At 66.7% G+C, this 25253-nt stretch overlaps 3 protein-coding genes across 3 annotated transcripts; all 3 read left to right on the top strand.

The window, feature by feature from the left end:
• Nucleotides 1–406: 406 nt before the first annotated feature.
• Nucleotides 407–4244, top strand: LOC148590650 (host cell factor 1-like; the record flags this gene model as incomplete). The annotated part of the gene is made up of 8 exons (XM_088538795.1): nt 407–534; nt 662–785; nt 1397–1515; nt 1596–1733; nt 2402–2587; nt 2956–3268; nt 3898–3961; nt 4183–4244. Coding segments are annotated over 8 exons (1112 nt in total), but the record flags the coding sequence as incomplete, so codon positions are not given.
• Nucleotides 4245–4708: 464 nt separating this feature from the next.
• LOC148590649 (N-acylglucosamine 2-epimerase-like) lies at nt 4709–7758 on the top strand. The gene is made up of 11 exons (XM_088538794.1): nt 4709–4758; nt 5277–5384; nt 5466–5541; nt 5625–5700; nt 5872–6044; nt 6244–6489; nt 6812–6893; nt 6984–7159; nt 7235–7366; nt 7445–7532; nt 7613–7758. Exons 2-11 carry the CDS (start codon nt 5290–5292, stop codon nt 7756–7758), a joined length of 1290 nt encoding a protein of 429 aa, XP_088394920.1. The 5' UTR covers nt 4709–4758; nt 5277–5289.
• Nucleotides 7759–8596: 838 nt separating this feature from the next.
• SYP (synaptophysin) lies at nt 8597–13169 on the top strand. Its single transcript, XM_088538796.1, has 6 exons — nt 8597–8662; nt 9432–9497; nt 9961–10085; nt 11007–11205; nt 11823–12014; nt 12921–13169. The coding sequence occupies exons 1-6, from the start codon at nt 8645–8647 to the stop codon at nt 13167–13169; spliced, it is 849 nt and encodes a 282-aa protein (XP_088394922.1). The 5' UTR covers nt 8597–8644.
• The last annotated feature ends 12084 nt before the right edge of the window (nt 13170–25253 follow it).

Raw genomic sequence — 25253 nt, 5'->3', positions numbered from 1 at the left:
TCCAGTCTTTAGTCCCATGGTGGTGGCCTGTCCCCATCACTGGGTCCTCCTCCTTGTTCTTGTCCCTGTCCTCATTGTCCTGGGCTGTCGGTGTCCCCATTCCCAGGAGAGTGTCCTTGTGCCCAGCAGGGTGTCCCTTGTCCCCATCCCTATGTCCTCCTCCCTCCCCAGAGTGTCCCCAGCCCTGTCAGAGTGTCCTACCCCCCTCATATCGATCTGTTCACATCACCGTGTCACCATTCCTACTCCCTTCCCAGTAGTGTCCCCATCCCCACACGGGTGTCCTTGTCCCCGTGACTGTGTCCCTATCCCCACAGTGACATCCCCATTCCACGGTGGCCTCGCGCGTCCCCGGCGCCCCCCGTAGACGATGTCCCCCCGTGGTCACCGCCGTGTCCCCCCGCAGGCACCGCGGAGCCGCTGGAGAGCGCCGAGGCCGCCGGGACGCCCGCGGACGCGCTGGGCGCGCTGGACGCGGCGGCGGCGCCGGCCGCCATCCCCATCGTGCTGACGCAGCAGGAGCTGGCGGCCCTGGTGCAGCAGCAGCAGCAGCAGCAGCTGCAGGAGGCGGCGGCGGCCGCGACGCCCCCCCCGGCGCCCACCCCCCCCGGCCGCCCCCGCGCCCCCCCCGCCGCCGCCGGCCCCCCCGGCCGCCCCCCAGCTCCCCACGGAGGCGCTGGCCCCGGCCGACAGCCTCAACGACCCGGCGGGCGACGCCAACGGCCTGGCCGAGCTGGGCCCCCCCGGTGGCCCCTCCGGGGCCCTGCTGCCCCCCCCCGCCGACGGTGAGCGCCGGGGGGGGACGGGGCCGCCCGGACCCCTTCTTTGGGTGGGGGGAAGCGGGAGGCACTCGGACGCCTGGGCCCCCTGTTTTGGGGAGGAACGGGGCCGCCCGGACCCCATGGGGTTGGGTCGGGGGGGCTTCCTGCATGCCTGGGAATCGGGGGGGGGATCTGGGTGCCCGGCCCCCTTCTTTGGGTGGGGGGAAGCGGGAGGCACTCGGACGCCTGGGCCCCCTGTTTTGGGGAGGAACGGGGCCGCCCGGACCCCATGGGGTTGGGTCGGGGGGGCTTCCTGCACGCCTGGGAATTGGGGGGGATCTGGGTGCCCCGACCCCTTCTTTGGGTGGGGGAAACGGGGCACTCGGACGCCTGGGCCCCTTGTTTTGGGGAGGAGCGGGGGCACCTGGGTAATGGGCCCTGCTAAGGGGGCAGCACCCAAATCCTTGGGGGTGCAGCGGGGTCCATTTCTGGTGGGAACGGGGGGATCCCGTGGGGTCCTGGGCAGAGCGGGGACACCCGGGGTGGCCGGAGCCTCTCGAGGGGGGACTGGGGCACCCGGGCGCCTGGGCCCCTTGTTGTGGTGGGGAGGGTCTCACTGTTGTCCCCCCCTCCAGGTCTGGCTCCCTCCAACACCTTCGTGGCCCCCCAGCCCGTGGTGGGGCCCAGCCCGGCCAAGCTGCAGGCGGCCGCGGCCTTGGCCGAGGTGGCCAACGGCATCGAGGCGGCCCCGGTGGTGAGTGGGGGCCGGGGGGACGCGCTGGGGCCGCCCGCGCGGGGGGCCGGGACCTCTCTGACGTTGTGTCCCCCCCACAGAAACCGGACCCCTCGGCGCAGCCCCCCAAGGCGCTGGCCAAGAAGGAGAACCAGTGGTTTGACGTGGGCGTCATCAAGGGCACCAACATGATGGTGACACATTATTTCCTGCCGCCCGAGGATGCGCCCGCCACCGACGTGAGTGGGAGGTCCCCAAACCCTGGGGCTGCCCCCGGACGGCCCCTGTGGGCGTCTGTTGGCATCCTGATGTCCCTACGGGCGTGTTGGTGTCCCTATGGGCATCTCCGCTGCCTTGATGGCCCCTGTGGGCATCTTGATGTCCATATGGGCATCTCTTGTTATCCCGATGGCCCCTATGGGCATCTGTTGTCATCTCGATGGTCCCTATGGACGCTTCCTGTCATCTCGATGGCCCCTGTGGGCATCCTGATGACCCTGTTGCCATCTGCTCTTATCCTGTTGACTCCTGTGGGCATCTCAATGTCCCTATGGGCATCTGCTGTCATCCTGATGGCCCCTGTGGGCATCTTGATGCCCCCATGGGCATCTCTTGTCGTCCTGATGACCCCTATGGGCATCTGTTGTCATCTCAATGGTCCCTATGGGCGCTTCCTGTCATCTTGATGACCCCGTGGGCATCTCCTGTTGTCCTCATGCCCTTCATGGCCATCTCCTCTTCACCTGCTGTCCCCAGCAGTCATCTCCATGTCCCTATGGGCATCTCCTGTCATCCCAATGTCCCAGTGCCCTGGGCGCCTCCCTTGGGCGCCCTCGCGTCCCCGCGGGGAGTCCCCTGCGCTGGGCGTCCCCCGCGCCGTCCCTGAGGCGCCCGCGTGTCCCCGCAGGACGACTCGGCCTCCGTGCCCGACTACTCGCAGCTCAAGCGCCAGGAGCTGCAGCCGGGCACGGCCTACAAGTTCCGGGTGGCCGGGCTCAACGCGTGCGGCCGCGGGCCCTTCTCGGACATCTCGGCCTTCAAGACCTGCCTGCCCGGCTTCCCCGGGGCGCCCTGCGCCATCAAGATCAGCAAGGTGGGTCCTGCCCCGCGCCGAGGCCGCCCGGGGCCGTGTCCCCCCGTCCCCCGCGCTGAGATGTCCCCTGCTGCGTCCTCGTTGACGTGGGTCTTGGTCCCTGCACCGCGCTGGCCACCGTGGTCACGTTCTCTGTGGTCGCCACCACCATCCCTATGGGGTTGACATGTCCTTGTCCCCAAAGGTGTCCTCCCCGCTCGTGTCCTAGCCAGGGTGTCCCCATACCGCGTCCCCCATCTGCATGGCCCCTTGTCCTCCGCCACGTCCCCAAGTTGATGCCACAGCGCCCCTTGTCCACGTCCCCCGGTTGACACCACCATGTCCCCATCCCCTCCCTGATCCCGACCAACCCCTCCGTCCCCATGCAGAGCCCGGACGGGGCCCACCTGACGTGGGAGCCACCGTCGGTGACGTCGGGGCGCATCGTGGAGTACTCGGTCTACCTGGCCATCCAAGGGGCCGGCGGCGGCGCCGGCGGCGGCAGCGGCGACACCAAGGGCGCCCCGGCCCAGCTGGCCTTCATGCGGGTCTACTGCGGGCCCAGCCCCTCGTGCCTGGTGCAGTCGGGCAGCCTCTCCACGGCGCACATCGACTACACCACCAAGCCCGCCATCATCTTCCGCATCGCCGCGCGCAACGAGAAGGGCTACGGCCCGGCCACGCAGGTCCGGTGGCTGCAAGGTGAGCGCCCGTGGGGCTGGCGCCGAGCGAGCGGGGCGCAGCGCCGAGGGGCTGGGGTGTCCCCACCTCTGCGCTGGGGCCTCCCGACGGTGCTCGAGGGGCTCCAGCCCCACGTTGAGGGTCTCCAGCCCCATGTTGAGGGTCTCCCAGCAGTGGTTGAGGGTCTCCAGCTCCCCATTGAGGGTCTCCAATGTTGGTTGAGGGTCTCCAGCCCCACACTGAGGATCTCCAGTGTTGGCTGAGGGTCTCCGAACAGTGGTTGAGGGTCTCCACCCCCACATCGAGGGTCTCCACCTCCCCGTTGAGGGTCTCCAACGTTGATTGAGAGTCTCCAGCCCCACACTGAAGGTCTCCACCTCCCCATTGAGGGTCTCCCAACAGTGGTTGAGGGTCTCCACCTCCCCATTGAGGGTCTCCAGCCCCACATTTAGGGTCTCCCAGCAGTGGTGGAGGGTTTCCAGCTCCACATTCAGGGTCTCCAATGTTGGTTGAGGGTCTCCAGCCCCACATCGAGGGTCTCCAGCCCCACATCGAGGGTCTCCACCTCCCCATTGCGCTTCTCCCCTGAGGCTGGGGAAGGGGCTGGAGGGACCCCCTGTCCTGACCACTTGTCCCCTTGTCCCCCCCAGAGTCCAGCAAGGACGGCTCGGTGGCCAAACCCGCCAGCAAGCGGCCGCTCTCGTCCCCCGACATGTGAGTTGAGGGGGCTGGGGGGGGCAGGATGTGGGGTGGGACCTGTGGGGCGGGGGGGGCCTGTGGGGCGGGATGGGGGGATCTGGGGCAGTGGGAGGGGGAGATGTGGGCCCGGGCTTGGACTGGGGGTGAGGGGGGGCGCTATGGGGCTGGGGGGGGCGCTATGGGGCTGGGGGCGCCGTGGGGCCGCCCCCCAACCCCTGCCCCCCCCCCCCCCCCAGGAAATCCGCTCCAAAGAAGCCCAAGGCCGACGGGCAGTGAAGGACCCCGCCCCCCCCGCGCCCCGGACGCCTGGGCCCTTCCAGAGCTGCGGGGGGGGGGGGTGTTAAGGAGGGGGGGGCGGGGGCTTTTTTTTTACCTGTTGCAGTTGCTGGAATGAAGTTTTGTAACCCCGGCCCCCGGCCCCGCCCCCCGGCCCCGCCCCCACGTGGGGCCCCGCCCCCTCTGTACAGACCCCGCCGTGGGGCAGCCGTGGGGCGGGCGGGGGAGCCCCGTGTATTATAGTGTATTGGGGGGCCGCCCCCCCCCCGTGCTGTCCGTATCTGTCGTTTTTGTGCTATTTTGAACAATTAAAGACTTTTTTTGGAGTAAAAAGCGAGAAACGGGGGTGTTTGTGCGGACCGCGAGGGCGGGGCTGCTGGGGGCGGGGCTCGAGGGAGGTGGGCGGAGTCGGTGGGAGCAGCGGCAGGGGGCGGGGTCACTGCGCGGAGGGGCGGGGCTCTGCCGCGGGGGCGGGGCCAGGCGCGGTCTCGTGACGCGGGTGCCTCAGAGGGTCGCGCGCGGCGGCCGCGCCTGAGGTGACGGGGGAGGGGCCCGTCCGTGGGGCGCCCCCTCCTCCCGCTGTGGGGCCGCGGGGCGGGTTGTGGGGCGCCCCCGGGTTGTGGGGCGCCCCCCGGGTTGTGGGGCCATGGGCGGGGGTCTCTGTCCCCCCTTTCCTGCTGTCTTTGGCTGTGGGGCTGAGGCTTCGCTGTGGGGCTGTCCTGAGGCGGGAGGGGGACGGGTCTGGCTCTGAGGTGGAGGGGATTGTGGAGCGACCCGTGGTGGGGGCTGAGGGGTCCATAGGGCTGGATCTATGGGATAAGAGGTCGGTGGGGCTGGATCTATGAGGCAGAGGGGTCTGTGGGGCTGGATCCGTGGCCTGGAGGGGTCTGCAGGGCTGCATCTATGGGGCTGAGCCCTCTCTGGGGCACCCACAACAGGGTTATGGGTCTGTGACGCCCCAGCCCTTTTCCACAGCCCCAGCTCTGTGGGGCCGGGGGGGGACCCCAGGGTGCTCTCAGTGGGTCTGAGGGCTCCATGGGGCGCCCCACAGCAGAGCCCCCAGCCCCATGGCGTCGCTGAGCGTCTGGCGCGAGCGGGTGGCGTCGGAGCTGGACGCGGCCGTCGCCTTCTGGCTGCGCCACTCGCACGACCCCCAGCACGGGTGAGCCCCGGCGTCCGGGGCCGCGTCCCCCACCTCGGAACGGGCCCGGGCGTCCGAGCGACCCTTGTCCCCTCCCGGCAGCGGCTTCTTCTCGTGCCTGAGCCGCGACGGCTCCGTCTACGACGACACCAAATACGTGTGGCTGCAGGGCCGCCAGGTGGGCCCGGACGCCTGGGCCCGCGGGCTCGGGGCCGGGGGGCAGCCCACGCCGCGCTCACTGCCGCCCTCCCTCCCGCCAAGGTGTGGGTTTATTCCCGGCTTTACCGCAAAATGCCTCGTTTCCGACGCCCCGAAATCCTGGAGGCGGCGCGAGCGGGTGAGAGCGCCCGGACGCCTGGGCCCCCTCCCACCTTGGAGTCAAAACAAGGCGGAGAGGAGTCACCCGGTCGCCTGGGCCCCTTAAGTTTTATATATATATATATATATAGTATTTATCTAGGGTATTTTGGGGGACGTTTCCGGATTTCTGAGTGCTTTCCCTGCGCAGGGGGGGAGTTCCTGCTGCGCTGCGCCCGCCTGGAGCCCGGCCGGCCGCGCGCCGCCTTCGCGCTGAGCCGCGCCGGGCGCCCCGCGCGCCTGCAGCGCACCCCGTTCAGCGAGGCCTTCTGCGCGCTGGGCCTGGACGAGCTGGGCCGCGCCGCCGCCTGCGGCCGCTACCGGGTGAGCCGGGGCCGCGGGGAACGTCGGGGGGTGTCTGGGTTGTTCGGCATCCTCGGGTTCGGGAGCCGGCCGCCTGGGCCCCTTTTTGGTGTTGGAGCTTGCGAGGAGCACCCGCTTTTTGTTTTACTCACTTTATTTCTCTGTGTTTATTTGGGTGTTATTTCGCGACGCCGAACGCCTGGGCCCGCGCGCGGAGCAGGAGGCGGCGCGGGGCTGGATGGCGGCCGTCGCCCGCTGGGCCCGCGAGGCCCCCCAGGAGCTGGGGCGGCCCCAGCTGCCCGGGACGCCCCCCCACGAGGCGCTGGCCGTGCCCATGATGGTGCTGGGGCTGGCCGAGCAGCTCCGCGACGACGACGGTGACGACGACGGTGACAACAAGGGTGACAACGAGTGGCTGGAGGAGCTGGCGGCCTGGGCCGCCCACAGGCTCCTCGCCCACCTCCAGGTACCCCCGGGGAGGGGTCACCCTCAAATCCCCCCCACGAGCTGCCTGCAGCCCCAAATACCCCCTGTGAGCCCCTGATCCCCCCAGGAGCTTCCTGCACCCCCAAATATCCCCTAATTGCCCTCCAGGAGCTTCCTGCACCCTCCAATATCCCCTAATTGCCCCCCAGGAGCTTCCTGCACCCCCATTTCCCTAGCAATCCCCCAAGACCCCTCCCAACCCCATAGGGAAACCGCCCTGTCCCCCCCCCCAGGACCCCAAATCTCCCCCCCATTTCCCCAAAACCACCCGCCCCCCCATTCCCTGTCCCTGCCCCCCGCAGCGGGGTGACTCCGTGGTGCTGGAAAACGTCTCCCTGGAGGGGCAGGAGCTGCCGGGCTCCATGGGGCGCCTCATGAACCCCGGTGAGTCCCGGACGCCTGGGCCCCTCGGCGTTGAGGGGGGGCCCGCGCGGAGCCGCCCGGACGCCCGGGCCCACGGCCTGTCCCCGCCAGGCCACGCCGTGGAGGCGGGCTGGTTCCTGCTCCGCTACGCCCAGCGCCGGCGCGACGCGGGGCTGGCGGCCCGCGCCATCGCCGCCTTCATCGAGGGGCCCCTGCAGTGGGGCTGGGACCCCCAGCACGGGGGGCTCTTCGCCTTCCTCGACGCCGACGGCCACTGCCCCACGCAGGTAGGTGGCGCCGGGCCCGGACGCCGGGGCCCTCCGCGGAGGGGGACACCCGGGTGACGCCCGTGTCCCCCGAAGCTGGAGTGGAGCATGAAGCTGTGGTGGCCCCACGCCGAGGCCATGGTGGCCCTGCTGGCCGCCTACGCGCACGAGCGGCGGCCCCGGCACCTCGAGGACTTCTTCCGCGTGGCCCAATACACCTTCGACAAGGTGCCCGGACGCCTGGGCCCCTGGCGCCCGCGGTGCGTCCCGCTCGTGTCCCTTCATTCCCGCCCGACGTCCCCGCAGTTCCGCGACCCCGAGCACGGCGAGTGGTTCGGCTACCTGTCCCGGGAGGGCAACGTGGCGCTCACCATCAAGGGGGGGCCCTTTAAAGGTGAGCGGCGGCGCCCCGGACGCCGGGGGCCCCTCGGGCCGCGCGTTGGGGCGCCGGCCTCACGGCGCTGCCGCCCCCAGGCTGCTTCCACGTGGCGCGGGCGCTGCTCATGTGCGAGGAGATGCTGCAGGAGCTGCTGGCGGCGGCCCCGGTGCCGGGCCCCAACGTGGAGCCGCTTCCGGATGGGGAATGTTGCCGGGCCCGAGAGGACAGAACCACGGAATAGCGAAGGTGGGAAGGGACCTCCAGGGATGACCCGGTCCAACCCCTGCACACACAGGGTCACCCAGAGCACCGGGACAGGGCTGCGTCCAACGGGGTTGGAGGTCTCCAGAGAAGGAGCCTCCACAACCTCTCTGGGCAGCCTGTTCCAGGGCTCGGGCACCCTCAACGTCAATAAATTCTTCCTTAAGTTCCTGGGGAACTTTTGGTGCTTCAGTTTGGGGCTGTTTCCCCTAGTTCTGTCAGTGGCCACCAGTGAAAAGAGGCCAGCACAGCCTCCCTTGAGGTACCTATAGACACTGCCCAGGTCCCCTCTTCTCCAGGCTGGACAGGCCCAGCTCCCTCCGCCTCTCCTCACAGGGCGGATGTTCCAGGTGATCCTGGAACATCCAGGATCATCCTCGTAGCCCTGCATCAAGATGGTGTCGCCCCGGGCATCAAATCTTGCCAGGCTTCAATATGGCATCGCCCTGGACATCAAAGTTTGCCAGGCCCCAACAGGGCATTGCCCCAAGTGTTGGAAGTTTGCCAGGCCTCAACAGGGCGCTACCTCCTTGCTTGCGGCTTTTGCCAGGCCCCAACATGGTGTCTCCCAGGTGTCAAATCTTGCCAGGCCTCAACATGGCGCCGCCCTAGGCGTCGAGCCCGCCAGGAGCCAATATGGCGCGGCGCCGCGGCGGCTTCCTCGCGTCACTTCCGCCCTTCTGTGCTGCGTGCCCCGCTGCGCATGCGCAAGGCAGCGCCCGGCGCCCCCTCCCACGCGCACCCCTAGACGGGAGGGGGGAGAGGGCTGTTCCCGCGCGGCGCCGCCCCTCCCGCCGCGCCCGCGGCTGTTCCCGCGCCGCGCCGCCCCCCCCGCCGCCGCGCTGCGTCTCGCCGAGCCCGCAGCGATGGAGGCGCTGAACCAGGTGAGCCCCCCCCGAGCCCCCCGCCCGCGGGGGGGCCAGCACCGCGGGGGGGGGGGGCATCACCGTGCACCGGGGGGGCAGTCCATAGAGCGGGCGGGTAATTGCACCGGGGGCAATTGCACTTGACGGGGGGTGAATTAATTGCACCAATGGGTTAATTGCACGGGGAGGGGGCGGAGGAGGGAGTTAATTGAATCAGGGAATTAATGGCGGGGGGGGGGGGAAATTGCGTCGGGGTTAAATGCACAAGGACGAATTGGGGGGGGGGGGGTGCATGGGGAGGGAGCTGCTTCAGGTGGGGGGGGCAATTTGCAAATTTGCAGGAGGGGGGAGCGCGGCAGGGATTGCGGCGGGGGGGGGGTGTGATTTGCTGCGGGGGGGGCACTTTGCATGGCGGGGGGGGGGGTATTTGCAGCAGGGATCGCGCATTCCGTTATCGAGGGGGGGACGTTTGCCCCGGGGGGGGGTTGCAGCAGCCGCTGCGGTTTTGGGGGGGGGGGGGGGTGCCGCAGCGCTGGGGGGGCGGGGAGGATGATGCAGCGTCTGGGGGGGGGGCAGTACTGGAGCCCCCCCTCTCCCCGGACCCCTTCGGGCGGGGGGGGCGTGGTGTGACGTCAGCGCAGCGTCAGGTGTGAGGTCACACCCTGCGGCGCAGCGCCCCCTGCCGGCCCCCCCCCCCACCCCCCCCCGTACCCGGAGGATGGAGGGGGGAGGTTTCCCCCGCCCCCCCCCCCGGACGCCTGGGCCCCGCTGAGGTTCTGTCCCGCAGCTCGTGGCCGGGGGCCAGTTCCGGGTGGTCAAGGAGCCCTTGGGCTTCATTAAACTGCTGGAGTGGGTGAGTGACCCCCCCAAACCTGATAACTGCCCCCAGCCTCCCTAGATCCCCCCTAGAGCTCCCCAAACCCCCAAATCTGCCCCCCTGCCCCCCAAATCCTGAGACCCCCCTCCCGAGCCCCTCTGACCCCCCAGTTCCTCCCCAGGATCCCCAAAACCCCCATAGGAACCTCCAGACCCCCTACACATCCCTAGGCCCCCCCCATTCACCCCCTTAGACCCCTTCTCCCTCTCCAATGCCCCCCCAAACTCCCTAGGCGCCCCCCCCGCCGACCCTTCTGTCCCCCCCTTGCGTGAAGCAGCTGCCGATCTGGGTCATCCCAGTCTAATCCTGGGATTAACGAGGCCTTGGCGGGGGGGGCAGTTAACAAATGTGGGCCGGGCCCATCCGGGGTTTTTTTCTTGGAGGGGGGAAGACCCCCCCCCCCCCCCCGGTCACCTCGTTGTCCCCGTGTCCCCCCCAGTTCTTCTCCATTTTCGCCTTCGCCACCTGCGGCAGCTACTCGGGCTCCTTCCAGCTGAGCGTGGAATGCGCCGCGCGCAACGAGAGCGACCTGGACATCGCCGTGGACTTCGGCTACCCCTTCAGGTGGGGCTGCCCCATAGGGCCCCCTGCCCCTCCGGGGCCTATGCAATGTGTAGGGGGGGGGTCCATACGGGTGAGATGCTGCAGGGCTGGAGGTGGACGGAACCCTGGGCCCATATGGGGTGTTCCTGGTCTGGATGTAGCTCCTGGGAATGCTCCAAACCTATATGGGTCCCTGGGAGGGATGTTCCTGATCCATAGGGACCTCCTAGGGGTGCTCCGGACCCATATGGGGTACTGAGGAGGTGCTCCCGGTCCACAGGAGCCAACCAGAGATGCTCCAGGCCCATATAGAGCCAATGAGGAGGTGCTCCAAGCCCATAGGGACCGTGCAGGCAGATGCTCCAAGCCCCTATGGGCCATGCAGGGAGATGCTTCAGGCTCATAGTGACCAACCAGAGATGTTCCAGGTCCATAGGGACCACCCAGGGGTTGCTTCATGTCCCTGTGGACCCCATGGGCGGATGCTCCAGGTCCATAGGGATCAACTAGGAGTTCCCCAAGTCCATAGGAACCATGTGGGGAGATGTTCCAGGCCCATAGGGACCAACCAGCAGTTCTTCAAGTCCATCAGAAGCATCCAGTGGTGTTCCAGTCCCATATAGACCTCACAGAGAGATGCTCCAGGTCTATATGGACCATGCTGGAAGATGCTCCTGGTCCATAGAGACCACCTAGGAGTTCTTCAAGTCCATAGGGACCATGCTGGGAGATGCTCCAGGCCCAGAAGGACCAACCAGGGATGCTCCAAACCCATATGAACCCCATGGGGAGATGTTCCAGGTCCATAGGGATCAACCAGGGCTGCTCCAAGCCCATAGGTACCATGTAGGGAGCTGCTCCAAGCCCCGCACAGAGCCCCTAGGCCCATGGGGTTGCTCCAGCCCCATATGGAGCCCATAGGCAGCTGCCCCCTGCCCGCAGGCTGCACCAGGTGTATTTTGAGGTGCCCACGTGCCAGGGCACGGGCCAGGAGAAGGTTTTCCTGGTGGGCGACTACTCGTCGGCCGCCGAGTTCTTCGTCACCGTGGCCGTCTTCGCCTTCCTCTACGCGCTGGGCGCGCTGGGCGTCTACCTCTTCATGGACACCAAGTACCGGGAGAACAACAAGGGGCCCGTCATCGTGAGTGGGGACACTGGGGACCTGAGGGGACACAGAGGGCATGGGGAGGACATTGGGGGACGTGGCCTCGTGGCGGGCATTGGGGATATGGAGAGCAGAGGGGGACATGGGAGGACACTGTGGAGAACATGAAGGACATTCAGGGTCATGGGGGACATGGGTGAACATGGAGGATGTGGGGGGGACATTGGGGGCGGGGGGGTAGTTAGGGGCCATGAAGAGCCTGGGGGGGCATGGAGGGACTTGGGGGGACACTGGGGCCCATGGAGAACATGGATGACCGTGGAGAACGTGGAGGATGTTGTTTGGTATGGACAATGTGAGGGACAGGGTGGGATTTGGGGACAATGAAGGGCCATGGAGGGGGAATGGGAGCACACTGGGGTCCAGGGGGGCAATGGAGAACATGGGGGGACATTGGGAGCCATTGGGGGCTGTGGAGGACATGGGGGAGGACATGGAGGGACATTGGGGACCATGGGAGGACCATGGTGGCCATGAAGAACATATGAAGGACATAGAGGACATTGGCACGACGTAGCCGCCCCCAGGGGCCACTGAGCCCCACGGGGGGAGGACACGAGGCCGCCCCCGGTGCCACCGCGTGTCCCCCGCAGGACCTGGTGGCCACGGGGGTGCTGGCCTTCCTGTGGCTCGTGAGCTCGTGCGCGTGGGCCAAGGCGCTGGCCGACGTCAAGGCGGCCACGGCGCCCGCGGGGCTGCTGGCCCAGCTGCCCGGCTGCCGGCGGCCCGGGAGCCGCTGCCGCGGCCTGCGCGCGCCGGTCACCTCGGGGCTCAACACGTCCGTGGTGAGACCCCAGAGCGCCCCATGGAGCCCCATGGAGCCCTATAGCCCCCCATAGCCCCTATAGCACCCCCGCGCGCGCCGGTCACCTTGGGCCTCAACACGTCCGTGGTGAGACCCTATAGCGCCCCATAGTGCCCCATGGAGCCCCATAGCCTCCCATAGCCCCTATAGCGCCCCATAGCCCCTATAGCGCCCCATGGAGCCCCATGGAGCCCCATAGCCCCCCATAGCCCCTATAGCACCCCTGCGCGCGCCGGTCACCTCGGGGCTCAACACATCCGTGGTGAGACCCTATAGCGCCCCATGGAGCCCTATAGCCCCCCATAGCCCCTATAGTGCCCCCATGCGCGCGCCGGTCACCTCGGCCTCAACACGTCCGTGGCAAGACCTATAGAACCTACAGAATCCTATAGACCTCTATAGCACTCTAGGGAGCCCTACAGTGTCCTATGGCACGCTATGGACCCTATAGCGCCTCAGGCTATAGCCCCCCCCAGCATCTGCCCCCCCTGGTTCTATAGCCCCCCCCCTCCATTTTGTGCCCCCCCCCCCGCACAGGTGCTATAGTTCCCCCCTTCCCCCCCCCATTCTATAGGTGCTCCTGGTTCCCCACCTCCCGCCCTGGGTTCTATAGGTTCTAGATCCCGCCCTGTCCCGGTTCCATCTGCCCCCCCCCGTTCTATCCCCCTCCGGCTCTACCCCCCCACCCCGCTCCTCCCTCCCCCTCCTAGCCCCGCCCCCCGCACTAGCCCCTCCCCGCTCCGCCCCCCGCCCCGCGCTAGCCCCGCCCCTCGCACTAGCCCCTCCCCGCTCCGCCCCCAGCCCCGCACTGGCCCGGCCCCCGCCCTAGCCCCGCCCCCCGTCCCGCCCTAGCCCCGCCCCCGCGCTAGCCCCGCCCCTCCCGCAGGTCTTCGGCTTCCTCAACCTGGTGCTCTGGGCCGGCAACACCTGGTTCGTGTTCAAGGAGACCGGGTGGGCGGGGCCGGGCCGCGCCGCCCCCCCCGCCCCCCCCGAGAAGGCGGCGCCCGAGGGGGGGCCCTACGGGCAGCCCGCGGGGGGGGGCGGCTACCAGCCCGAGTACGGCCAGGGCGGCTACGGCCCCCCCGAGGGCGGCTACGGCCCGGGCGGCCCCACCGCCTTCGCCAACCAGATGTAGTGAGTGGGGCTGTGGGGCGGGGGAGAGCTCTATGGGGCGGGGGGGGCCTCCATGGGGCAGGGGTCTCTATGAGGTCTGTGTGGGGGGGTCTCTATGGGGTGGGGGGGCTCCATGGGGCGGGGGAGAGCTCTATGGGGCGGGGGGGGCCTCCATGGGGAGGGGGGGGCCTCCATGGGGCGGGGGTCTCTATGGGGTCTGTGGGGGGGGGTCTCTATGGGGCGGGGGGGCTCCATGGGGTGGGGGGGGGCCTCCATGGGGCAGGGGTCTCTATGAGGTCTGTGGGGGGGGTCTCCATGGGGGGGGGGGCTCCATGGGGCGGCGAGAGAGCTCTATGGGGCGGGGGGGGGGGGTCTCCATGGAGCAGGGGTCTCTTGAAGGTCTGTGGGGGGGGGTCTCTATGGGGCGGGGGGGCTCCATGGGGCGAGGGTCTCTATGGGGTCTGTGGGGGGGGTCTCCATGGGGCGGGGGGGCTCCATGGGGCGGCGGGAGAGCTCTATGGGGCGGGGGGGCTCCATGGGGCGGGGAGGGCTGCAGGGCAGGAGGGGCCTCCATGGGGCAGGGGTCTCTATGGGGTCTGTGGGGGGGGGTCTCTATGGGGTGGGGGGTCCCTACAGGGTGTGTGTGGGGTTTTATGGGGTGGGGAGGGCTCTATGGGGGGGGTGGAGGAGGGTTCTATGGGAATGGGGGGCCTCTATGGGGTGTGGGGGGGGTCTCTATGGGGCTGAGGGCATTGCTATGGGGTGGAAGAGGCTCTACGGGGCTGGGGATGGGTCGCTATGGGGATGACGGGGGCTATAGAGGGATCTATGGGGCTGGGGGGATGTCTGGGAGAGGGTATGGGGGGACCTGTGGGGCTGGTGGGGTCCCTATGGGGCTGGGAGGGCTGCCATGGGGCTCTGGGGGGTCCCCTATGGGGCTCTGGGGGGTCCCCTGTGGGTCCGGGCGCCCTCACGTCCCCTCTCCCCTGTGCAGGTCCCCCCCGCCACAGGGGACGACGAGCCCTGGAGCGGCTGTGGGGGGGGCAGGGCCTGGGGGTGGCCCCGCCTCCTCACTGGAAGGCCCCGCCCCCTCACCGTGTGGCCCCGCCCTCTCGTGGGGCAGCTCTGGTGTCTGGGGTGGGGGGGGGGGCTGCCCCATAGCCTGGGCCTATGGCCCTACTGTGTGCCCCATAACTCTGCCCCGCTGTCCTGTAGCCCTGCCCCATTACCCTGCCCCATAGCCCCACAGCCCCGTCTCTTTGTCCCGCCCCATAGCCCCACCCTAAAGCCCCGTGGCCTGCTCCATTGCCCTGCCCCATAGCCCTGTGCCATAACCTCGTGGCTTGCCCCATATCCTGCCCCATAGCCCCACAGGCGGGTCCAACACCTGGGCCCAATAGTCCCAGCCCCACATCGGGCCCCACAGCCCCATGTGCCCTGCCCCATTGCACACCCCTGCCCCCCGCCCAATGTCTGTCTCGTGCTGTGATCGTGATGTGTGGGTCCTGGCCTGATGTGGGGCAGGGTGGAGGAGGCCCGGGATTGCGGGAAGTGGGGAGTGTGTAGGGCGGGGGAGATGTGTGGGGTGCCCCACAAATGGGAATAAACGAGAAGAAAACCAGCCCAGGCCACATTCTCCTCCTATGGGGGTAGGGAGCCTCCCGGCCTCCTCTCTGGGGGCCTCTGAGCCTCCTGGACTCTCACATAGCGGCCTCAGGGTGTCCCAGCCTCCTCTATGGTGGCCTTTGAGCATCCCGGCCTCTGATATGGGGGGCCCTGGAGCCTCCTGGCGTCCGATATGGGGGTCTCTGAATCTCCTGGACTTGGATATGGGGAGCTGGGAGGCTCCTGGTCTCCTCTTTGGGGGACTCTGAGCCTCCCAGCCTCCCATATGGGGTGCCCTGGTGCCTCCTGGTCTCCAATACGGGAGTCTCTGAGCCTCTCCTATGGGGGGGCTGGAGAATCCTGGTCTCCGCTATGGGGTCCTCTGAGCCTCCTGGCCTCTCATATCGGGGCCTCTGAGCCTCCCAGCCTCCTCAATGGGGTCTCTGAGCCTCCTGGACTCTTCTATGGGGGCCTCTGAGCATCCCACCCTTTGCTATGGGGGCCTGGGAGCTTCCCAGCCTCCACTACGGGGGTCTCTGAGCCTCGTGCCCTCCTCTATGGGGGACTGGGAGCCTCCTGGCCTCCCATATGGGGGCCTCTGAGCCTCTCCTACGGGAGGCCTCTAAGCCTCCCAGCCTCTGATATGGGGGACTGGGAGCCTCCGATATGGGGACCTAGAGCCTCTCAACCTACTCTGTGGGGGCCTCTGAGCCTCCAGGCCTTCTCTATGGGGGTCTCTGAGCCTCTCCTATGGGGGGTGTGCAGCCTCCAGGGCTCCGCTATGGGGGGCTTGGAGCCTCCTGGACTCTCCTATGGGGGCCCTGGGGCCTCCCATATGGATACCTAGAACCTCTTCTATGCGGGTCTGGGAGCCTCCCGGCCTTTTAGGGGGAAAAAAGCGGTTTTGGGGGGCGGGAGGCCACTATTGGCGGAGCCGTCACTAGGGGCAACGCGCCGCCATTGGCGGAGCCGTCACTATGGGCAACGCGCCGCCATTGGTGGAGCCGTCACTAGGGGCAACGCGCAACCATTGGCGGAACCGTCACTATGGGCAACGCGCAACGATTGGTGGAGCCGTCACTATGGGCAACGCGCCGCCATTGGCGGAACCGTCACTATGGGCAACGCGCAACGATTGGTGGAGCCGTCGCCGGGGGCAACGCGCGACCATTGGCTGCCGCTGCGGGCAGGCGCGGTGGAAGGGGCGGGTCGCCGGAAGCGGAAGGGGCGGGTCGCCGGAAGCGGAAGGGGGCGGGGCGGCGATGGCGGCGGCGATGGTGGAGGCGGTGGCGGCCGCTCCCGGTCCCGGCGGGGCTGGTGTCACCCGCAGGGGGACATTGGGACCCCCCCGTGCCCCAGCGCAGACCATGGAGCTGGGGCTGGAACTGCCGGGTAGGAAAGCGGGATCCGGGGGGGGTTAGTGGGGGGGGGGGAGGGTTAATGAGGGGACTCGTTAACGGGGTAGGGGGGGGGTTAATGAAGGGGCCCGTTAATGAGAGGGGGTTAATGAGGGGGTTAACGAAGGGGCTCGTTAATAGGGGAGCTAATGAAGGGGCCCGTTAATGGGGGGGTTTAATGAGCGGGTTAATGAAGGGGCTCGTTAAGGCCCCCCCCCCACCACGCGGCGCCCTGGAGCCCCTGCGGGAGCAGCCGGGGCTGCAGCGGCTCCTCGGGGGCCTCAGCGGGGCCCTGGGCAGCGACACGATGAGCCGGGGCCTGTGGAGCCGCCTGGAGCACGTGGGGACACGAGGGGGACGGGGGGAGGACACAGGGACCCTGGGCCCCTTTTAGTTCAGCAGCTCTTTTATTCGCTCTGGCCTTGGCCTGCTTCCTTATCCCCTAGCCAGCGTTCCCGTTGTGCTTCCACTGCGACCTGAAAGCCGGGATTGAGCAGCCCTGCTGGGCAGCCCTGGCCGCGGCTCTCTGCCCATTCCTCTCTAACTGCCCCTTTTTCCTTTTGCAGCAGCCAGGCCTGATTGGGAGCAGAGAATCCCTCGCAGCGGACGCCGCTTCCCGGCTCCTGGATCCTCCGTCCGGCCGCGGCGACCCAGGATCTCCCACCCGTCGCTCCTATAGACCCCCTAAACCTCCTATATGACCCGCGATAGTCCCCATAGGATGTCCTAGAACTCCCTTAGGGCCCCCTATAACCATCATAGGACCCCTTATTGTCCCCATAGGGCCGCCTAGGGCTCCCATAGGGCCCCCTAGAGCCCCCATAGGACCCCCTGGGCTTTATGGGACGCCCTAGAGCTTCCCTAGGGCCCCCTATAAACACCATAGGATCCCCTAGAGCTCCCCTAGGACCCCCCAGAGCTCCCCTAGGACCTCCTATAACCCTCATAAGGCCCCCTAGAGCTCCAATAGGACCCCCTATAGCCCTGATAGAACCCCCTAGAGCTTCTACAGAATTCTCTATAGTCCCCATAGGATGCTCTAAAGCTCCCATAGGGCCCTCTAGAGCCCCCACAGGACCCCCAGAGCTCCCCTAGGACCCCCTATAACCCCCATAGAGCCCCCTAGAAGGAGGAGAGACTGCGCATGCGCAGAGCGTCGGGAGGGCTCACTGCTGCCATCCCGTGTCCGAAAATCGGTTCGGCCACGGCCGGGGGAGGGTCTTAGTTAGGTCATTGTCTACCAATTAGGAGCCTTTGTATTTGCATCACTGGTTACTAGAATTATCGTCCCAACGGTGTCCGAAAATCGGTACTGCAACGGCCAGCGGAGGGGCGCGCATGCGCAGAGCGTCGGGAGCGCTCACTGCTGCCATCGCGTGTCCGAAAATCGGTACTGCAATAGGAAGGAGGAGACTGCGCATGCGCGGAGCGTCGGGAGGGCTCAGTGCTGCCATCCCGTGTCCGAAAATCGGTACTGCAATAGCTGAGGGGAGGGGGAGACTGCGCATGCGCGGAGCGTCGGGAGGGCTCAGTGCTGCCATCCCGTGTCCGAAAATCGGTTCGGCCACGGCCGGGGGAGGGTCTTAGTTAGGTCATTGTCTACCAATTAGGAGCCTTTGTATTTACATGACTGGTTACTAGAATTATCGTCCCAACGGTGTCCGAAAATCGGTACTGCAACGGGGAGGGGGAGGCTGCGCATGCGCAGAACGTCGGGAGCGCTCACTGCTGCCATCCCGTGTCCGAATATCGGTACTGCAACGGGGAGGGGGAGGCTGCGCATGCGCAGAGCGTCGGGAGCGCTCACTGCTGCCATCGCGTGTCCGAATATCGGTACTGCAACGGGGAGGGGGAGGCTGCGCATGCGCAGAGCGTCGGGAGCGCTCACTGCTGCCATCGCGTGTCCGAAAATCGGTACTGCAACGGGGAGGGGGAGGCTGCGCATGCGCAGAGCGTCGGGAGCGCTCACTGCTGCCATCCCGTGTCCGAAAAACGGTACTGCAATAGCGGGGGGGGGGGGGGGAGACTGCGCATGCGCAGAGCGTCGGGAGGGCTCACTGCTGCCATCCCGTGTCCGAAAATCGGTACTGCAACGGGGAGGGTGAGGCAGCGCATGCGCAGAGCGTCGGGAGGGCTCACTGCTGCCATCCCGTGTCCGAAAATCGGTACTACAATAGGAAGGAGGAGACTGCGCATGCGCGGAGCGTCGGGAGGGCTCAGTGCTGCCCTCCCGTGTCCGAAAATCGGTACTGCAATAGGGAGGGGGAGACTGCGCATGCGCAGAGCGTCGGGAGGGCTCACTGCTGCCATCCCGTGTCCGAAAATCGGTACTGCAATAGGAAGGAGGAGACTGCGCATGCGCGGAGCGTCGGGAGGGCTCAGTGCTGCCCTCCCGTGTCCGAAAATCGGTACTGCAATAGGGAGGGGGAGACTGCGCATGCGCAGAGCGTCGGGAGGGCTCACTGCTGCCATCCCGTGTCCGAAAATCGGTTCGGCCACGGCCGGGGGAAGGTCTTAGTTAGGTCATTGTCTACCAATTAGGAGCCTTTGTATTTACATGACTGGTTACTAGAATTATCGTCCCAACGGTGTCCGAAAATCGGTACTGCAACGGGGAGGGGGAGGCTGCGCATGCGCAGAACGTCGGGAGCGCTCACTGCTGCCATCCCGTGTCCGAAAATCGGTACTGCAACGGGGAGGGGGAGGCTGCGCATGCGCAGAACGTCGGGAGCGCTCACTGCTGCCATCCCGTGTCCGAAAATCGGTACTGCAACGGGGGGGGGAGGCAGCGCATGCGCAGAGCGTCGGGAGCGCTCACTGCTGCCATCCCGTGTCCGAAAATCGGTACTGCAACGGGGAGGGGGAGGCTGCGCATGCGCAGAACGTCGGGAGCGCTCACTGCTGCCATCCCGTGTCCGAATATCGGTACTGCAACGGGGAGGGGGAGGCTGCGCATGCGCAGAGCGTCGGGAGCGCTCACTGCTGCCATCGCGTGTCCGAAAATCGGTACTGCAACGGGGAGGGGGAGGCTGCGCATGCGCAGAACGTCGGGAGCGCTCACTGCTGCCATCCCGTGTCCGAAAATCGGTACTGCAATAGCGAGGGCGAGGCTGCGCATGCGTGGAGCGTCGGGAGGGCTCAGTGCTGCCCTCCCGTGTCCGAAAATCGGTACTGCAATAGGGAGGGGGAGACTGCGCATGCGCAGAGCGTCGGGAGGGCTCACTGCTGCCATCCCGTGTCCGAAAATCGGTTCGGCCACGGCCGAGGGAGGGTCTTAGTTAGGTCATTGTCTACCAATTAGGAGCCTTTGTATTTACATGACTGGTTACTAGAATTATCGTCCCAACGGTGTCCGAAAATCGGTACTGCAACGGGGAGCGGGAGGCTGCGCATGCGTGGAGCGTCGGGAGGGCTCAGTGCTGCCATCCCGTGACGAAAATCGGTACTGCAACGGGGGGGGGGGGGGGAGGCTGCGCATGCGCACAGCGTCGGGAGCGCTCACTGCTGCCATCCCGTGTCCGAATATCGGTACTGCAACGGAGAGCGGGAGTCTGCGCATGCGCAGAGCGTCGGGAGCGCTCACTGCTGCCATCCCGTGTCCGAAAATCGGTACTGCAAAGGGGAGGGGGAGGCAGCGCATGCGCGGAGCGTCGGGAGCGCTCACTGCTGCCATCGCGTGTCCGAATATCGGTACTGCAACGGGGAGGGGGAGGCTGCGCATGCGCGGAGCGTCGGGAGGGCTCAGTGCTGCCCTCCCGTGTCCGAAAATCGGTACTGCAATAGGGAGGGGGAGACTGCGCATGCGCAGAGCGTCGGGAGGGCTCACTGCTGCCATCCCGTGTCCGAAAATCGGTTCGGCCACGGCCGGGGGAGGGTCTTAGTTAGGTCATCGTCTACCAATTAGGAGCCTTTGTATTTACATGACTGGTTACTAGAATTATCGTCCCAACGGTGTCCGAAAATCGGTACTGCAACGGGGGGGGGAGGCAGCGCATGCGCGGAGCGTCGGGAGCGCTCACTGCTGCCATCCCGTGTCCGAAAATCGGTACTGCAACGGGGAGGGGGAGGCTGCGCATGCGCAGAGCGTCGGGAGCGCTCACTGCTGCCATCCCGTGTCCGAAAATCGGTACTGCAATAGGAAGGAGGAGACTGCGCATGCGCGGAGCGTCGGGAGGGCTCAGTGCTGCCCTCGCGTGTCCGAAAATCGGTACTGCAATAGGGAGGGGGAGACTGCGCATGCGCAGAGCGTCGGGAGGGCTCACTGCTGCCATCCCGTGTCCGAAAATCGGTTCGGCCACGGCCGGGGGAGGGTCTTAGTTAGGTCATTGTCTACCAATTAGGAGCCTTTGTATTTACATGACTGGTTACTAGAATTATCGTCCCAACGGTGTCCGAAAATCGGTACTGCAACGGGGAGGGGGAGGCTGCGCATGCGCAGAACGTCGGGAGCGCTCACTGCTGCCATCCCGTGTCCGAAAATCGGTACTGCAACTGGGAGGGGGAGGAAGCGCATGCGCAGAGCGTCGGGAGCGCTCACTGCTGCCATCGCGTGTCCGAATATCGGTACTGCAACGGGGGGAGGGGGAGGCTGCGCATGCTCAGAACGTCGGGAGCGCTCACTGCTGCCATCCCGTGTCCGAATATCGGTACTGCAACGGGGAGGGGGAGGCTGCGCATGCGCAGAGCGTCGGGAGCGCTCACTGCTGCCATCGCGTGTCCGAAAATCGGTACTGCAACGGGGAGGGGGAGGCTGCGCATGCGCAGAACGTCGGGAGCGCTCACTGCTGCCATCCCGTGTCCGAAAATCGGTACTGCAACGGGGAGGGGGAGGCTGCGCATGCGCAGAGCGTCGGGAGCGCTCACTGCTGCCATCGCGTGTCCGAAAATCGGTACTGCAATAGCGGGGGGGGGGGGGGGGAGACTGCGCATGCGCAGAGCGTCGGGAGGGCTCACTGCTGCCATCCCGTGTCCGAAAATCGGTACTGCAACGGGGAGGGTGAGGCAGCGCATGCGCAGAGCGTCGGGAGGGCTCACTGCTGCCATCCCGTGTCCGAAAAACGGTACTGCAATAGCGGGGGGGGGGGGGGGGGGGGGGGACTGCGCATGCGCAGAGCGTCGGGAGGGCTCACTGCTGCCATCCCGTGTCCGAAAATCGGTACTGCAACGGGGAGGGTGAGGCAGCGCATGCGCAGAGCGTCGGGAGGGCTCACTGCTGCCATCCCGTGTCCGAAAATCGGTACTACAATAGGAAGGAGGAGACTGCGCATGCGCGGAGCGTCGGGAGGGCTCAGTGCTGCCCTCCCGTGTCCGAAAATCGGTACTGCAATAGGGAGGGGGAGACTGCGCATGCGCAGAGCGTCGGGAGGGCTCACTGCTGCCATCCCGTGTCCGAAAATCGGTTCGGCCACGGCCGGGGAAGGTCTTAGTTAGGTCATTGTCTACCAATTAGGAGCCTTTGTATTTACATGACTGGTTACTAGAATTATCGTCCCAACGGTGTCCGAAAATCGGTACTGCAACGGGGGGGGGGAGGCTGCGCATGCGCAGAGCGTCGGGAGCGCTCACTGCTGCCATCCCGTGTCCGAAAATCGGTACTGCAACGGGGAGGGGGAGGCAGCGCATGCGCAGAGCGTCGGGAGCGCTCACTGCTGCCATCCCGTGACGAAAATCGGTACTGCAACGGGGGGGGGGAGGCAGCGCATGCGCAGAGCGTCGGGAGCGCTCACTGCTGCCATCCCGTGTCCGAAAATCGGTACTGCAATAGCTGAGGGGAGGGGGAGACTGCGCATGCGCGGAGCGTCGGGAGGGCTCAGTGCTGCCATCCCGTGACGAAAATCGGTACTGCAACGGGGGGGGGGAGGCTGCGCATGCGCACAGCGTCAGGAGCGCTCACTGCTGCCATCCCGTGTCCGAAAATCGGTACTGCAACGGGGGGGGGAGGCAGCGCATGCGCGGAGCGTCGGGAGCGCTCACTGCTGCCATCCCGTGTCCGAAAATCGGTACTGCAACGGGGAGGGGGAGGCTGCGCATGCGCAGAGCGTCGGGAGCGCTCACTGCTGCCATCGCGTGTCCGAATATCGGTACTGCAACGGGGGAGGGGGAGGCTGCGCATGCGCAGAGCGTCGGGAGCGCTCACTGCTGCCATCCCGTGTCCGAAAATCGGTACTGCAACGGGGAGGGGGAGGCTGCGCATGCGCGGAGCGTCGGGAGGGCTCAGTGCTGCCATCCCGTGTCCGAAAATCGGTACTGCAATAGCTGAGGGGAGGGGGAGACTGCGCATGCGCGGAGCGTCGGGAGGGCTCAGTGCTGCCATCCCGTGACGAAAATCGGTACTGCAACGGGGGGGGGGGGAGGCTGCGCATGCGCACAGCGTCAGGAGCGCTCACTGCTGCCATCCCGTGTCCGAAAATCGGTACTGCAACGGGGGGGGGAGGCAGCGCATGCGCGGAGCGTCGGGAGCGCTCACTGCTGCCATCCCGTGTCCGAAAATCGGTACTGCAACGGGGGAGGGGGAGGCTGCGCATGCGCAGAGCGTCGGGAGCGCTCACTGCTGCCATCGCGTGTCCGAATATCGGTACTGCAACGGGGGAGGGGGAGGCTGCGCATGCGCAGAGCGTCGGGAGCGCTCACTGCTGCCATCCCGTGTCCGAAAATCGGTACTGCAACGGGGAGGGGGAGGCTGCGCATGCGCGGAGCGTCGGGAGGGCTCAGTGCTGCCCTCCCGTGTCCGAAAATCGGTACTGCAATAGGGAGGGGGAGACTGCGCATGCGCAGAGCGTCGGGAGGGCTCACTGCTGCCATCCCGTGTCCGAAAATCGGTTCGGCCACGGCCGGGGGAGGGTCTTAGTTAGGTCATTGTCTACCAATTAGGAGCCTTTGTATTTACATGACTGGTTACTAGAATTATCGTCCCAACGGTGTCCGAAAATCGGTACTGCAACGGGGGGGGGAGGCAGCGCATGCGCGGAGCGTCGGGAGCGCTCACTGCTGCCATCCCGTGTCCGAAAATCGGTACTGCAACGGGGAGGGGGAGGCTGCGCATGCGCAGAGCGTCGGGAGCGCTCACTGCTGCCATCCCGTGTCCGAAAAACGGTACTGCAACGGGGAGCGGGAGGCTGCGCATGCGCGGAGCGTCGGGAGGGCTCAGTGCTGCCATCCCGTGACGAAAATCGGTACTGCAACGGGGGGGGGGGGGAGGCAGCGCATGCGCAGAGCGTCTGGAGCGCTCACTGCTGCCATCCCGTGTCCGAAAATCGGTACTGCAATAGCGGGGGGGGGGGGGGGGGGGGGGAGACTGCGCATGCGCAGAGCGTCGGGAGGGCTCACTGCTGCCATCCCGTGTCCGAAAATCGGTACTGCAACGGGGGAGGGGGAGGCTGCGCATGCGCAGAGCGTCGGGAGCGCTCACTGCTGCCATCCCGTGTCCGAAAATCGGTACTGCAACGGGGAGGGGGAGGCTGCGCATGCGCAGAGCGTCGGGAGGGCTCACTGCTGCCATCCCGTGTCCGAAAATCGGTTCGGCCACGGCCGGGGGAGGGTCTTAGTTAGGTCATTGTCTACCAATTAGGAGCCTTTGTATTTACATGACTGGTTACTAGAATTATCGTCCCAACGGTGTCCGAAAATCGGTACTGCAACGGGGAGGGGGAGGCTGCGCATGCGCAGAACGTCGGGAGCGCTCACTGCTGCCATCCCGTGTCCGAAAATCGGTACTGCAACGGGGAGGGGGAGGCTGCGCATGCGCAGAGCGTCCGAAGGGCTCACTGCTGCCATCCCGTGTCCGAAAATCGGTACTGCAACGGGGGGGGGAGGCAGCGCATGCGCGGTGCGTCGGGAGCGCTCACTGCTGCCATCCCGTGTCCGAAAATCGGTACTGCAACGGGGGAGGGGGAGGCTGCGCATGCGCAGAGCGTCGGGAGCGCTCACTGCTGCCATCCCGTGTCCGAAAATCGGTACTGCAACGGGGAGGGGGAGGCTGCGCATGCGCAGAGCGTCGGGAGCGCTCACTGCTGCCATCCCGTGTCCGAATATCGGTACTGCAACGGGGAGGGGGAGGCTGCGCATGCGCAGAGCGTCGGGAGCGCTCACTGCTGCCATCGCGTGTCCGAAAATCGGTACTGCAACGGGGAGGGGGAGGCTGCGCATGCGCAGAACGTCGGGAGCGCTCACTGCTGCCATCCCGTGTCCGAAAATCGGTACTGCAATAGCGAGGGCGAGGCTGCGCATGCGTGGAGCGTCGGGAGGGCTCAGTGCTGCCCTCGCGTGTCCGAAAATCGGTACTGCAATAGGGAGGGGGAGACTGCGCATGCGCAGAGCGTCGGGAGGGCTCACTGCTGCCATCCCGTGTCCGAAAATCGGTTCGGCCACGGCCGAGGGAGGGTCTTAGTTAGGTCATTGTCTACCAATTAGGAGCCTTTGTATTTACATGACTGGTTACTAGAATTATCGTCCCAACGGTGTCCGAAAATCGGTACTGCAACGGGGAGCGGGAGGCTGCGCATGCGCGGAGCGTCGGGAGGGCTCACTGCTGCCATCCCGTGACGAAAATCGGTACTGCAACGGGGGGGGGAGGCAGCGCATGCGCAGAGCGTCTGGAGCGCTCACTGCTGCCATCCCGTGTCCGAAAATCGGTACTGCAATAGCGGGGGGGGGGGGGGGGAGACTGCGCATGCGCAGAGCGTCGGGAGGGCTCACTGCTGCCATCCCGTGTCCGAAAATCGGTACTGCAACGGGGAGGGGGAGGCAGCGCATGCGCAGAGCGTCGGGAGCGCTCACTGCTGCCCTCGCGTGTCCGAAAATCGGTACTGCAATAGGGAGGGGGAGACTGCGCATGCGCAGAGCGTCGGGAGGGCTCACTGCTGCCATCCCGTGTCCGAAAATCGGTACTGCAATAGGAAGGAGGAGACTGCGCATGCGCGGAGCGTCGGGAGCGCTCACTGCTGCCATCCCGTGTCCGAAAATCGGTACTGCAATAGGGAGGGGGAGACTGCGCATGCGCAGAGCGTCGGGAGGGCTCACTGCTGCCATCCCGTGTCCGAAAATCGGTTCGGCCACGGCCGGGGGAGGGTCTTAGTTAGGTCATTGTCTACCAATTAGGAGCCTTT

Source organism: Tinamus guttatus, unplaced genomic scaffold (genome assembly GCF_059628265.1).
Source record: "Tinamus guttatus ecotype Peru unplaced genomic scaffold, ASM5962826v1 Tinamus_guttatus_pri_ptg001178l, whole genome shotgun sequence".
Taxonomy (NCBI): Eukaryota; Metazoa; Chordata; class Aves; order Tinamiformes; family Tinamidae; genus Tinamus; species Tinamus guttatus.
The sequence above is the reverse complement of the archived record's forward strand: the minus strand, read 5'-3'. Positions and strand labels throughout refer to the sequence as shown.

What these genes read in the sequence shown, in the direction of transcription:
- SYP (XM_088538796.1), top strand. An exon ending in GACTTCGGCTACCCCTTCAG is followed by an intron (nt 10,086 to 11,006) that starts GTGGGGCTGCCC and finishes CCCTGCCCGCAG; the next exon opens with GCTGCACCAGGTGTATTTTG. An exon ending in CGGGGCTCAACACGTCCGTG is followed by an intron (nt 12,015 to 12,920) that starts GTGAGACCCCAG and finishes CCCCTCCCGCAG; the next exon opens with GTCTTCGGCTTCCTCAACCT.
- LOC148590649 (XM_088538794.1), top strand. Translation starts at nt 5,290, where the DNA reads ATGGCGTCGCTGAGCGTCTGGCGCGAGCGGGTGGCGTCGGAGCTGGAC. An exon ending in TGTGGCTGCAGGGCCGCCAG is followed by an intron (nt 5,542 to 5,624) that starts GTGGGCCCGGAC and finishes CCTCCCGCCAAG; the next exon opens with GTGTGGGTTTATTCCCGGCT. An exon ending in GGCTCCTCGCCCACCTCCAG is followed by an intron (nt 6,490 to 6,811) that starts GTACCCCCGGGG and finishes TGCCCCCCGCAG; the next exon opens with CGGGGTGACTCCGTGGTGCT.